The 13,577-nt window shown below is 35.5% G+C and overlaps 1 protein-coding gene across 7 annotated transcripts in view; it reads right to left on the bottom strand.

The window, feature by feature from the left end:
- Nucleotides 1-13,577, bottom strand: part of OXR1 (oxidation resistance 1) — a 290,302-nt gene that overhangs the window by 24,089 nt on the left and 252,636 nt on the right. For all 7 annotated transcript variants that reach the window (XM_056331091.1, XM_056331087.1, XM_056331090.1 and 4 more), the window contains 2 exons: nt 12,045-12,213; nt 8,802-8,964 (listed from right to left, as the gene is read on the bottom strand). In XM_056331091.1, coding sequence (XP_056187066.1) covers nt 8,802-8,964; nt 12,045-12,213 — 332 coding nt within the window. The remainder of the gene's footprint in view (nt 1-8,801; nt 8,965-12,044; nt 12,214-13,577) is intronic.

Below are 13,577 nucleotides of genomic sequence, written 5' to 3' on the forward strand. Positions count from 1 at the left end.
CTAATTACATTGAATGATAATCTTGTTATTATAATTGTTAGTTTGTAACCAAGCTAAATCCCCACACACTCAGTCAGGGCAGAAGTGCAGTCCTTTCAGTAATGAGTTTATCAGAAAATCACAAGATTTTTGGAAAAAATGAGAGTGCCAACAAATAAAGGTACAACTTAAAGGTCTTATTTCCACTCCAAAGCAACTATCTAGTTTATACCTTATGCCATACCAGATTTAATTTATCAGCTCACAAGATGTCATAACCCTGAAACAGGGTAGGAAGTACAATAACTCTAAACTTGAGTAGGCAGGTTGGGTGCTGGGTGTGAAAGAACATCTTTGCAGTTTGATTAGACTGCATTATTCTGTTTCACCCAGTAGCTAACACAACGTCCTGATACCACAATGACAGAAAAGTTGTGATGTTGAATTCTACAGTCCCTATATTTAACATGCACACTTTGTGAGCAGTGTTACTTAGCAAGAAGTAACTTACTTCCCCTGCTCCTTCCCTCTTAAGGGAGGGAGGTTAGCCCGGAGAGATACTGGGGGTGGGGGAGCATAATTACGCAGTTTATTTAGAACTTGCTGTTGATTCCACGTGAAACAGTAATGTAGGTGACCAGGTTTTGTGATGAAAAGTCACAAATGTGGTGCACTGAAGATAAGCATCCCCAAGCATCTCCTGAGATTATGTATGAGGCATATGCATAAAATAAGATTATTCTCAGAATTTAATACTCCCATTTTCAGAAGTTGCCCTGAAAATTGAGAAAAGCAGAAATTGCAGGAACCAGTTTGTGCAACTCAAGCATCTCAGTGCAATTCTTGACTCACTTGCTTTTTTGACTGACAAAAAGAAAGCTTGTTCTTATGCTGTTGTATTGATTTGTTTCCAAGCAAATCAATAAGCAGTGATATTAGTTTCACTTTCAGTAGCCTACTTGTTCAAATGTATTTTTTAAAGAGATGAGATTGCTATTTAATTACATCTCACAGGCATGTTTCACAGTTTATAATAAAAACTCCCATCAAAGAGCCCAAAGGAAAACAACAAAAGCTGCCTCAAGTAGTGTTTACAATATCGTAATTTCAATACACATTAGTATAATATGACAAAAAACAACTCTAGCATTATAAACTCTGTTACAGTCTTAAAATATTTTTAAATTTAGAATAGCATTTGACAGCTCTGATAAAAGATGTACATCCTGTATGCTTACTCCTTGTATTATAGTTTTAGGGTATAAGTTGCCAAGAACTTCGAAATTAGGAAGACACCTACTTTAGATGCTGAATTGGTACCTTGGGAAGGAACCCCAATAGGTTAAAGACAGGCAGTTTCCTAATTTAATGATAAAAGGCATACAAAAGTCAGCGGAATTAAGGTCTGGTTTGTTTTTAATACAATGCAGACAAGTTCTATTGGCACAAAGAGCCTTTCAGATGACTTAAAAAAAAAAAGGTACCAAGTTCAGGAGTATTGAATTTAGAATGCAATTAAAAACTAAAGAAAAAAAAATTAAAAATCAGGTACTGGCTCCTGTGCAAACCTAATACTTTTTCTTCTAGAATAACTGGATCTTTGTAGAAGTTGTTGCAGGCGAAGCTAACATGGCGTTACAGCTAACTGAGGTCTGATCCCTTTCCCCTTTAGGGCTACAAGCAACACTCTAAACAGTATGAAAATCCACCTCCTGCAGCCTATCTAGTACAACACAGACTGGCACAGCTGCTTAGTTGCCTGATAATGTTTCCATAAGAAAGGAAGTCTAATTTGAGAAGTCAACCTTTGTTTCCTTTCAACAATTTATGGGAAGGCAAAAAAAGAAGCTTTTTCCATCCACAAAATTTTCCTCAGGAATTTCAAAAGCTACACTGAAAACCATTAGGAGTCCCAAAAGTACAAGCTTTTTAGTTGAGCGATTCCACTTCGACTTTTAGCAGAGGGACTGCCCCACTTCTATTTGATACATGAAATAACATTACAATTCCACATTCATGATTCCAACTACAGGACAGCTCCAAGTAGTGAAAACATCCGAATTTTCACTTGCAAGTTATAAACAGATTCCAAATAGATTAAGTAGAGAAAACTAATAGAGCAAAGCAAGAAATACCCCATGCATGAAGTTGAGAGTACAGTATTTGCTCGAGTTAATTGCAAAAGCACAAATGAATGTTACCAGTCTCTACAAAGAGCGCTGGCATTATGTTAATGGACATTAGTCTCTCTCCACCCACAATAAATTGACAGAAACATTTCTAGTATTGCACGACTGCTGAAATTCAAGAGACACTCATCCTCCAGCACAACAGGAAAGCCTATCAAACATACTTGCTAACGCACAGCAACACATGCATAATGACACAACCAATTTCTTAACAGGCAATGCACAATGTAAAAAGCCAACAATGATCTAGCTTGTATATTCAATGTAGTATCATAAAGTGATGACCTTTCAAAAACATATTGGAAAAATATTCTTATTTTGAGGACTCTTAATTGCAGTGCATCTCTTTACGCTGCGTGCAGTTTCATTTAAGAAGTCTACAACTTTCAGGCTTTCTCTTCTCTCTAGTGATCCAGTATTATCCAGCTTGTCATAAAGCATTATGATTAAACCACATTTTATAATGTGAACACAACAAAGAGACAACTAGTTTCACTAGTATCCAAGCACTGAAGTATAGAGTAGGGAATGGAAACCAATTTATAGAAAAAAATCTGATTAAGACAGCAGTGCATACTGAAATGACTATTTTAATACAGAAATGTAGATTACAGTCCAGATCCAATAAAGAACTTAAGCACCTACATCCAGTACTCCAATCTTGAAAAACTTTTTTCTGATGTTTCCTGACCAGGAGACATAATCACTGTTTCTGACCTTCATGATTCTACAAATAGGCAGACACAGGATTCTAAGAAACTCCAGAAGTTACTGTTTTGTTAACACTGAAATGTTGAGCATCTAACCCAAATACCATTTCAGGAAGGCGTAACTTCATTTGCAACTAATGGCTTGATCTAGGAAACACTTTCAGAACAAGTCTAAAAGTTCCAACTGAAATTCAGTTCAAAAGTGAGTTACAAGAGACTTCTGCTTTCTGGAAGCGTTGTATTTTCTACAGAAATTTAAAATGCAAAACTAAAAGGTAAAAATTATGAAACGCAAGTCCAGAACATGACCCAGTGAATCTTGGAAAAAGTAACTTGCAAATATCTATTAACTCATGATTTGTTTTGGAAGTTAACTTTAGAAAGCTTTAAATCAAACTAATTTTTTGTATTCTCCAAACAGTTGACAAGCTAACGGAAACAATAAAGCAGATGAGCTTCCAACTACTTTAAGACCAGCTCGCAGGTCCCAAGACAACAAATTTCCTGTTTTCAAATGTCTTGTGGATGAATATTTAGATTTATGTCGACCTGAAGTATGACTCAATCCTGAATAATAGCAATGAATAAGATCAAATGACAGGGGGAAACAGGAGGAGGGAAGGAAGTATCAAAATTTTAGATAATTAAGAATTATTTAGCACAGAGCAATTCTTCTGTTTCCTTAGGAGATTTTGGGCTTAAATAAAAAATGATATCCTTAACTGTTTTCTTCACAAGTGCCCAAGATGAAATTTCTTTAACACCTCTGAAACATTTAGCTGTGGCCACATTCAGTAATTATTTTTTTCTTCTGCATTAATACTCTGTCTGATGATCAGAGATCTGATCTATCACCATAAATCCTGTACTTTCAATACTGCATGATAATAATGACACTTAACAGCTGAAAACAGTATGTAAGGTACTACATTGTTCTAGTTTCACAATTGGAATCTAAAAGCTAGATTAGCGGTCCATGTCAGTAAGTCATTATTACATACAGAAATAAAAAGTTCATTTATACACATACAGTCAATATAATAGTAGATCTGTTTTCCAGCTCCCTATCAAAGTAAGTTACCTACTTATAGAATACAACAAACCGAGTCCCTTTATTATTCAAGGAATGTCATTAACTTTGAGAATTAGTCTTGCAGACCAAGTGAAATGTTAAATAAGCAAATTAAGGTATTCTGGATCTCTGTAATTTCTTTTTCTTCTCCCCTTCCCCCCCACAAGAGACCAACTAGTCCTTTAGTTAGATACAAATAGAAGATGCAAAAAATTATGATAAAACTCACATGGGAAAGCACAAATTCCATCATTTCTCTTTTACACACTGAAGTTTCTTATGCAAGTCATTATTTCCATTGTTTCCCCTCTAATACGCTCCTCCCTGTGTTAAACTGTTAGAGCGTAGCCATTTCCTTTGTGTGTAGTATTAAAACTAAAAACCTTGCTTGGAAAATTAGTTTCAGTTGTTTTTCTTCCCCGATACGATAAATTGATTCTTTAAAGATTTGAACTGATTTTTTACATGTGCATGTCAATTTCTGTAGAAGAATATTTCATCTTATAAGCACTTTCTACGAGTACACAAGTTCAGTGGAAAGTTGATTTGCCTCATTTAACACCCCAATATGGTTAATGATATTTTACATGAGTACTTGTTTTCCATGTCTTTTACCTCCAATGGTCAACTTCAAAATGCCACCTGCCACTTCATACAGCAACAGCAGTGGAAACAAGCCTGTCAAAGTCTTACAATCCATTTTAGGAAAACAGTAGTAGAATAACCAGATAATTGGAATTTCTGGGATTGATGAATCACAAAGCTTTCACTTCCTACTCCTACTTTTTTTTTTTTGTAAAGAATGCAGATTTTCTCCCTGCATTAAAACTGTTAGAATTTGCAAGAAAGGTTACAGAAAATAATGCATACTGGGCAGCACTTAAAATCTTACTTCAAGTTGTTCTATAACCAGGTGTGGTTCATAGTTTCAGCTCTGATTACTGGGGTTTTTTTTGTGTTTGTCATTTTTTAAAATGTATATGCAATAGAATAACATTTATACTTTACAGGGTACATCAACAACACCTCTTTTAGAAAACCAATCTTTTATGCAGACATAAGAAACTAATAGCTGTTATTTTACAGAAACAGGTAATAGTTGTGTTACTTGAAATCTCATTTCTCAACCAGGATTTGGAAACCGTAGGAGAGTTCAAGCAGTTTTTCTTTTTCACTCATCTTAAAACTTCTTTGAGCATAAGACCAACCCGATTAGCAGTGCTTCAGGACCCACCCTTGCTTTCAAACACTGTGGTACCATGCCTCTACCAACACCAGGTGACAACTTCTTAATGCTTTCAATCTGTAGTACTAATTGGCACCAAAATGATGTTACTGCATCAGCAGCTATCTAGCAGCTATCTTAACACTGTGTCATTAGTTTCTATACACACAACTCTAACTTGAAAAGGAAAGAAAATTAGTTTGGTTAGTACCAATGGAAGTTGTTTCCAAGGCACCACAGAACAGAACCTGCCAGCTTGCTGTCAAATCCTGACACGTTTAGATGTGAGTACAGAATATGCTTTGGAGAAAGCATTTGTTTATCAGCACATAGCACTAATAAGTAACAGTGTTTAGAAACCTAACAGATAAAGAAAGCCGTTGAACTTACACCAAGTAAAAAAATGAATACCATGATAAATAGACCTCTATAGCTCCAAGGCTCAGTACGGACAACAAAAAAAACCAAACCAACCCCCCTTCCCCACACCCAACCCAAAACACATTCTTTCTTGATGTATGCCAGGTATACAAGTACAAGAAGGTAGAAGAGATACTGGATGAAAATAGATGGGGATAGCACCGCCAAGAACCTGGCAACACTATTTAATTTCTTACATAATAAATAAAATAAAATTATTGTCTATAAATTTCTAGTAGACTCCAGAGACAAGTCTTTAGCATGGACTGATCTTAAGCAGAAAAATTATCCTTTAGAAAGCTTTGCCAAGGGCACAGGCAGAAGCATCTCAGGAAGGCAGATAGAGAGGAATAACATCAGCAACAGGAGCTACAAGGTACCCCACAGAGAGTTTGTGTTGAACTAAGTAACCAATGACTATGAAGCTAGTCACTTTTATCGATGGTAATGTTAGATTCATGGTTATTTCTGAAGTCAGTTATCTATTAACTGCAGCATATAATACAAAAAGAATCAGCTGAAGGATTCCCCAGATGTGTGGGTAGGGTTTTTATTTTCCTTTTTTGAACACTTCATCTAGTGCAGTATTTGTAAAAATTAGTGTTTGGTATGATGGCAGGAGTCTTGATCTCTTTGCCACTAGGTCAGTTGAGCAATCTACTGGATTGCTTCAAGGGAAAAGGCTGATAGGAAATTGACTACTCTGTATACAGGTAAAGAAGAAAGCATAAGCAGCTGAAAAATTAGATTAAGTTCACGTTAAGAGTCCAGTCCTATTCAATGATCCATTTAATAAACTTACAAACCAACCCCTACTACTTGTTTCACATGTTACTGCTCTTTGTTTCTGCTTGTTCATTCTTCCCGTAATTCCTTTTCCACTAAAGGAAAGGACTTTAAGGACTTTCCTTAAAGTCTCCTGATAAAAATCTGCAGCTGAATGTGTTAACATAGGACTACCAAAGAAGCAAAAGCTGTCTCAGACCACCATAACTGGGTTACCCATTAATCCTCTTCCCTGTTTCTCCATTTTTAAGATACTGTACAAGCACAGCAGAGAGAACATTTTTTGAAAAGAAAGCCACTCCACTAGCTGCCTCTTTCAACAATCAACAATTCTTAGTGATATATTTGTACATCAAGATTTTGCTTTCCATTTTCTTTCCACCCTGAGTTTTCCCATCACGATGTGCTGAAGAAGGCAGCCTATTTTTCATCCCAATACCCACAAAGAGGTTTCAATGATGTGTTCACCTGCTACCTTCAATTACACCTGGGTCAAGAGCTGACAAAGAAAAAAAACTTGCTGGGTTAAATGAAAGAAGTATATTGATCAAAAATACTGACCAAAAATCAGTGGGAATAGTTGGTATGGCAACAGCTACAACTCCCTATATGTACTGATACTTCCTAGCACATATGCTAAGGGCCACTAAGACTCAGTTGTATGTAATCACAGGTTGAACCATCTGGCACTGTCAAACATTTCTGATTAAAAAGTTTTTAACAGCTTTCAGATTTGTGCTAGAAGTCAGTCATAAAAAGCCACATTAGTCAAGTTAAAATGCACAGAAGACCATATTAGCATATTTCTTGTACTTGCATAACATTTTTTAAAAGGAATTATCCATCTCACTAATCACACCAAATTCTAAATCCAGAAAACTATTATTTGATAATATTAAGCAAACCAAACAACATAATTTTCACATACCATATATGGAATAACAATGTTTTTGAAATGTCTTCTACAATTTTTTCCAAGGGAGACCTAAATAAAGGCTGAAGGCATGACCTCATTCTGTAGTAAGTAACTTGAAGAGATTTGAATACATGTAGGAAAAGGACTGCCTCTACTATTTTCACAAGTTACTCATTAAAAATTAACATTTAATCAGAAGAAAAGTTTGCGTTATTTTCTGTGGACATTATTCTGTAAATATATTAAAGATGCAAAGTTACTGAAGCACTCACTAAGACAGACATACTGTGCCTTAAACCATAATACTGATTACTTGCCACTGATCCCTATGTTGCAAAAAAACCCATCAAATACTTATAAATGCTTTGAGCAAGACTCAACACGAAAATACACTGCTGGTAAAAATACTCAAACAATATATACTCTAAAAATATGAAGATTCAAAAGACATACTTTTATGACACTAATTTCAATGCCTCAAAACAAAAATTTTCCATGCAAAAAATCACTGACCTGCATAGATACTGTTTTGTAACCACAGCCTAACACTTCAGCTAAGTGAGGAGTTTGAAGGCAGAGTTCTACAATTATAAATTTTGGAGTTAAGAAGAAAACTATTACCCATAGTTAGATTACTACAGTTTTTAAAAATTTCTTTTATAGTCTACATATAAACACAAGTATGGATGTCGTTAACTTCAACACTGTCTATTGTGGGGCAGGAGGGAGGAGAAAGAAAAAAGAAAAAACAAAAAAAATCAGTCTTATAGTCAGAGATAGCAGTTGTGCCCTCACACTCAAGTTAAACAGCACTGATGGGATACTTCAATATATATATAACAAGAATCAAACTTTTGACTGACTGACACTTGAATGCACAAGACTACAAGTGCTTTAACTGTGTGTACAATACAAAACAAAACCATGCAGACATGTAAAGATGTGTCCATAGAAACACAGTGGACACAGATTCACATGGCAGAAATGTGTTTACTACAGAAAATAAAAGTTCCAATTACATTACTAAAATCCATGCAACAGCATCTTAATGTATGAAGAAGTTATAAATGAGAAGTTACTGGATTATTGGAAAAACATGTCATTAATAGATTAATTTTCTTTTTTTATTGTCTCATCCCTCTTTTGAAGCTTACAATAAGTATTCAACATTCTAGATAACAGGAATAATAAACATCAGAACACTGTCAGTTTACTGGACTGAAAACTAAGTCTGCTTCAAAGTTCCAACTTCTTTGCTGTACTTGCATTCCTTTCAACTCTGAGTTTTAAGTTACAATTTACTTCATACAAGAGTGACTTGTAATTGTGAAATGCTGCCCTGAACTAGAGCAAAGCATTAGGATGGCATAAATTAAGCAGTCATGATCATAGTAAGCAGACTAAGTACATTGCTTTTCTTATTGGAAAGTATTTAACATTATTTTAACTATATTCCTATGAATTAATTAAAAAAAAAGTAGTCACTGACACTGTTCTTCCTTACCTCCCACTCTTTAGCAGCATCTTCAGTAGTAGATTCTTCACTAGTTTCAGGCTCTTCCTTTTTTTTCACCACTATAAATCCAGGTTCCTGAAGAGATTCCCCAGTATCTTCTGCATATATCTCTGGACTCCACTGGATAAAGAAGACATACAAGTGATCTGTCCTAGAGAAGTCAAGTAATGATACAGGGAAGAAAAACAAGATAAGTTTGTGATCTTTTGGGTCATGCCTAATAATTATGAAGTATTTAAGGTTAAAGTGAAAATACTTACTATTTCATGTTTTACTAGATATTAGAGACATTTGAAAAAAGCTAGTTAGCTGGGTTTTTTTCTTTTTAATTACGTGAAGCTGATACTGGAGGGAAAATAGGAAACAAGCTGGCAATTAACTAGCTATGTTTTCATACACAAGTACAGTCCTTCAAGCACTTCTATTGGAAACTTCTGTTTACAATTGAAATAACTTCCAAAATAAAAAACCCACACTAATATTTTTTAAATATCTTAAAGTAACTTAAAAACGTAAATGAAATTGTCATTTAAAAATGTCTGCCTATCTGTTTTGTCCACCCCTGAATAAGAACTGAACACTCCCAAGACATGTAACCAAGATACACAGACATGGAGAATTACTGCCGATATGAAGAGGTACGGCTGGAAGCGTGCATATATATAGCTAGATCAGAAACTACAGACTATTCTAACTGCAGTACATACCAAGATTCAAATTTGCCTCCTTTTAAGTTATCTGCCACAAATGTTCTTCCAAACTAGAGAACCATAATGCCCAAATTCGCAGAAGAAAGGTTATTTACAATCCTAATAGATGTCCGTCTATACTGTTTAAGTATTTCCTGTAGGTGCACAGATGGAGCATTTAGAAAAAGGACATGCAATGAATCTACTAGGATCTCTTCATCATGGAAAAGACAGCTTCAGAGCTTTATGGCTCTGGTTCCCAAGGGTTTGAATATTCTTTATGTCTCTCTTCAAAGATACTTGCTACAGTGACTCCGCATGCTGGATTAGCATGAAGAACAATATTTAGCCTTTTGCCCCCCTACCCCCTTCTTACTACTTACAAAACCGAATACTGGAAGAACAGCAAGAAAATACAGAACAGCAAAGTCTTTCAGAACTGCAGCTATAACATTCATGTGCTTCTACGTCTAAAAGGATGCAGCACACAGGCATGTAATAGCAGTCTCACAACAGGGTCAGTTATTTCAAGTCCCTCTTGTTAAAACTAAGGATCCTGCATAACACTGATTAAAAAAAGAAAAGACAATTTTTTCTGACAGTAAGAGAAAACAGAACATTTCAGATGCATATGGCTAGATAAATTCTATGACAAAGAACAAGAAGCTGCAGACTTCTCATGCTCTGAATGAGGTACCAATTTTAAAGTCTTACAAGTAGAAAAAATATACCAATTTTCACTTTTTAAGAACCTGAAATTGTGTATAGTAATAGCAGTTAAAAAAGTAAATAAAACTTGATGTTTAAGGAACTGTAAGGCACTTCTCTTTTGAGAATAAGAACACTGAAATGATACAGGTTTGTCAGACCTCTACTTTTTTCTCTTTCTTACTTCTAGGCGACAAAGACAACTGAATTGACGTGGAATATTTTGACCAAAGCAGAGTAGCACTCAGCCAGGTTAACACTGAACTAAGTAAACAAACACCCCAGTACCACCACATGTGACCATGTACAAAAACATAGGACACACACTGGATGGAAAAGCCACAGATTACTAATTCCCCATGCAGCTAGAAAGAGAAACCCTTCATCAGTGGAGTAATTTCCAAGGAGATCAGATACAGATGGCAAACTAAGAAGTATTTCTTCCAAAATACATGGTAAATTCTGCTTTATGCTGAAGATAAGTGCTGCTCTGCTACCTTAGAAAATGAACCAAAGAGACAGTAGTAATTTTAATCAGTTGACCTAGACATCATTGCCATACGTGAAACTTTGACATTTTCAAATTAAATATGATAGGAATTAAACACTCAAATTTGAGCTGATATAACCACCCCAAAAAGTCACCTGGCCCAGGCAGGATTAACTATATCAGAATCAGTATGACAGACATTTGTCTCAAGAAATACCATAATCTCCACCACTTAAGGGTGGCAGGGATGATGTTTAAAAGCAAGTTAGTGATTCACTAGCATAGACTCAATTCTCACTGTTTGAAAACTCAAATGTTTTGATGCAATTTCAGTCTATTACACATGTCCATTCACAGTGGACATAAAGACTACTGCCTTTCTTGCTGCAGCCAGCTTTAAAGTATGAAATGAGTTTTATGTTTGTATCAACCTTTTCTCCTTTAGATTAAAGAACCCCACTTACTTCTAATTTTCTTTATATGTTACACTTTCTAGGCATTAATTAGTCTTGCTGCTTTCCTCTGGACTCTCTCCAAATGATCCATATCTGTCCTCAACTGCAGTGCCCCAACTGGACATTCTATGCCATTCAGCTCAAAAGAAAACATGGAAAAGCAACTTGATCATTGCGTATAGGTATTTATACAAGATGACAGCTGATAAGTTTTTTGTTGTTTCCTTCTTCCCCCCTCCCTCTTCTGACTAGGATGTAATAATCTCCAATAGCCCCCAAAACCATATTCAACTTGAAAATAAGTCACAGTTTCCTAGCAGTAAAGATCATGTAAGAATGCGAGACTTTACCGGTGAGTGAGCATGGACATCTCATGTCTTTGAATCACTGCAACAAATATAGATATTTTTCCAGTATATATATTTAAGTTACTTCCTGGAAAATTTTCATGTTCCATATATAAAGATAAGACAAAAGAACCCCAGCTAGCTCTTCTGAACTCACAGCTCTAAGCAGAGAGAATTTTTAGAAAGTTTCCAAATAATGGGAAGCACAGCTAATGAAAACAAAACTTGGTTGCAAAACTCACTTACGCCACCAGACACCACCTACTTAAATCTTTCTTTTATTATACAAAGACAAGCCTAAACAATACCATGAGAAGCTATTGGCTGAACCTTAAAGCAACTCAAGTAAATCAGTAAAACTTTATGGCAACGAGGCATTCCAGTGTTAAGCACAAGCCAATCATCAATATCCTCGGTTGTTGACCCTTTTTTTGTGTGTTGCTTTGTAGACACAGTCACTGAAAAATTTTTAATGTGCAGAAAAAAAAAAGCTGAAAGACCTATCAGAAAGTGTTGAGTTTTACAGTCTACCTCCTTCTTACCTTTCTTGTGGAACAGCAAACCAGTACTCATGTTTTTTATCCCTCTGTGCATACTGTTGCATTGATGCACTTGCTTGAGAAACGAATGTTTTTCTCATGGGTTTTCCAACCCTGAGACGCAGAAACTTGTGAGATCGATGTCGCCTTTTTTCCTTCGTCAGTGAAGGACCTATTAGCAAAGAAAAAAGTAAGCTATCCACAAAATACAAAAAAGCTTAACAAAACTATTAGCCAATTTTGTATTGGGCAATACAGGTATATGGGACGTAAGTAATAGGTGAGGTAACATAGGTAGGAATAGTTACCTGTTATTTTTTTGTTACATAAACTGCACCAGCAGAATCTACTTCCAAGTACACCACATTTGAATCATGCTAACATTTGTTTCTGCTTCCAACCCCTGATCACATCATGATAGTCTTCCATCCATGCTTGCAAGTATTTCAGAAGGTATTCGCAATGCATATCCCTCAACACTGGATCAGACAGCCCTCCCACTGTTAAAATCATATTCCATATACGTGCAAAAGATGGAGCACTACATAAGCACTTAGGTTTGACTCACATATAGTAAAGCTGTTCATTAGTTACTCTTCATTTAAAAAGAAAAGTTCAGGGACTACTAATAATGGATTGACATGAATTCTGATTTGTTAGCTATATCAAACACTTCAAAGGTATCAACACCACTTCAGGATGAAACATACTGGCTGTTGTGGTATGGGGATTTTCCCCTCCAGTAGTATGTTTAATTGAACTAATAGAACTATATGATTATGCTGAAGATTTGGATTGTCAAATCAGCACAAGGTAAAGAAGCAACTTTCTCAAAATTGTTTCTTTGCTAGATTACCTGCCAAAATCTCAGAAAAGAAACTCTAACCAAAAGAGAATTTTTAAAAGCAAGGAAAGAAAAATGTAAGTTTAAGAGTTCTTATGATCAGCTATGCCAACAAAGTATTTATCCTACCTCTGGTGTGACATGTACATACAGATACATCACAACTTTCTAGGACATTCACCTTTACAGCTGAAGTTCTCTTCATTGTCTGTGCAAGACTACAGATACACTATGCACAGAAAACATCACCTTCTTGATCTATAAACTTTGCCACTGTATGTTTTTCAACCGTATTTTCACCATAAAGATTAGAATAGCATTGTTTCACACAAGAAGGGTTTGTTTTAGTAGATAGTTAAATGTGCGCCTCCTGATTTTCAGTTACATTTCAGGATTCTATGTGCAGTATACAGTACGTTAAAACAGTCATAATATGCATGACTTGGAAGTATTTTGTAAATCTGTAAGCTCAGAAGTAAACTGTCAAATAAAAAAAAACACAACAAAAGACAAAAAGAACCCAAAAGAAACACTTTCATAGAACTGGCACATGAGCTTTGTGGCAGTATTACAAGCACTCTTAAACAGTTCTGATATTTGGGATTTTGGTCCTTGAGAAGCAACAGTTTAGACTTCTCTGAGCTCTAGGTCAAAGAAAGAAGTGGGATTTGTATCACAACTTGAAGAAAAGT

Source organism: Falco biarmicus, chromosome 3 (genome assembly GCF_023638135.1).
Source record: "Falco biarmicus isolate bFalBia1 chromosome 3, bFalBia1.pri, whole genome shotgun sequence".
In the NCBI taxonomy this organism is placed as follows: domain Eukaryota; kingdom Metazoa; phylum Chordata; class Aves; order Falconiformes; family Falconidae; genus Falco; species Falco biarmicus.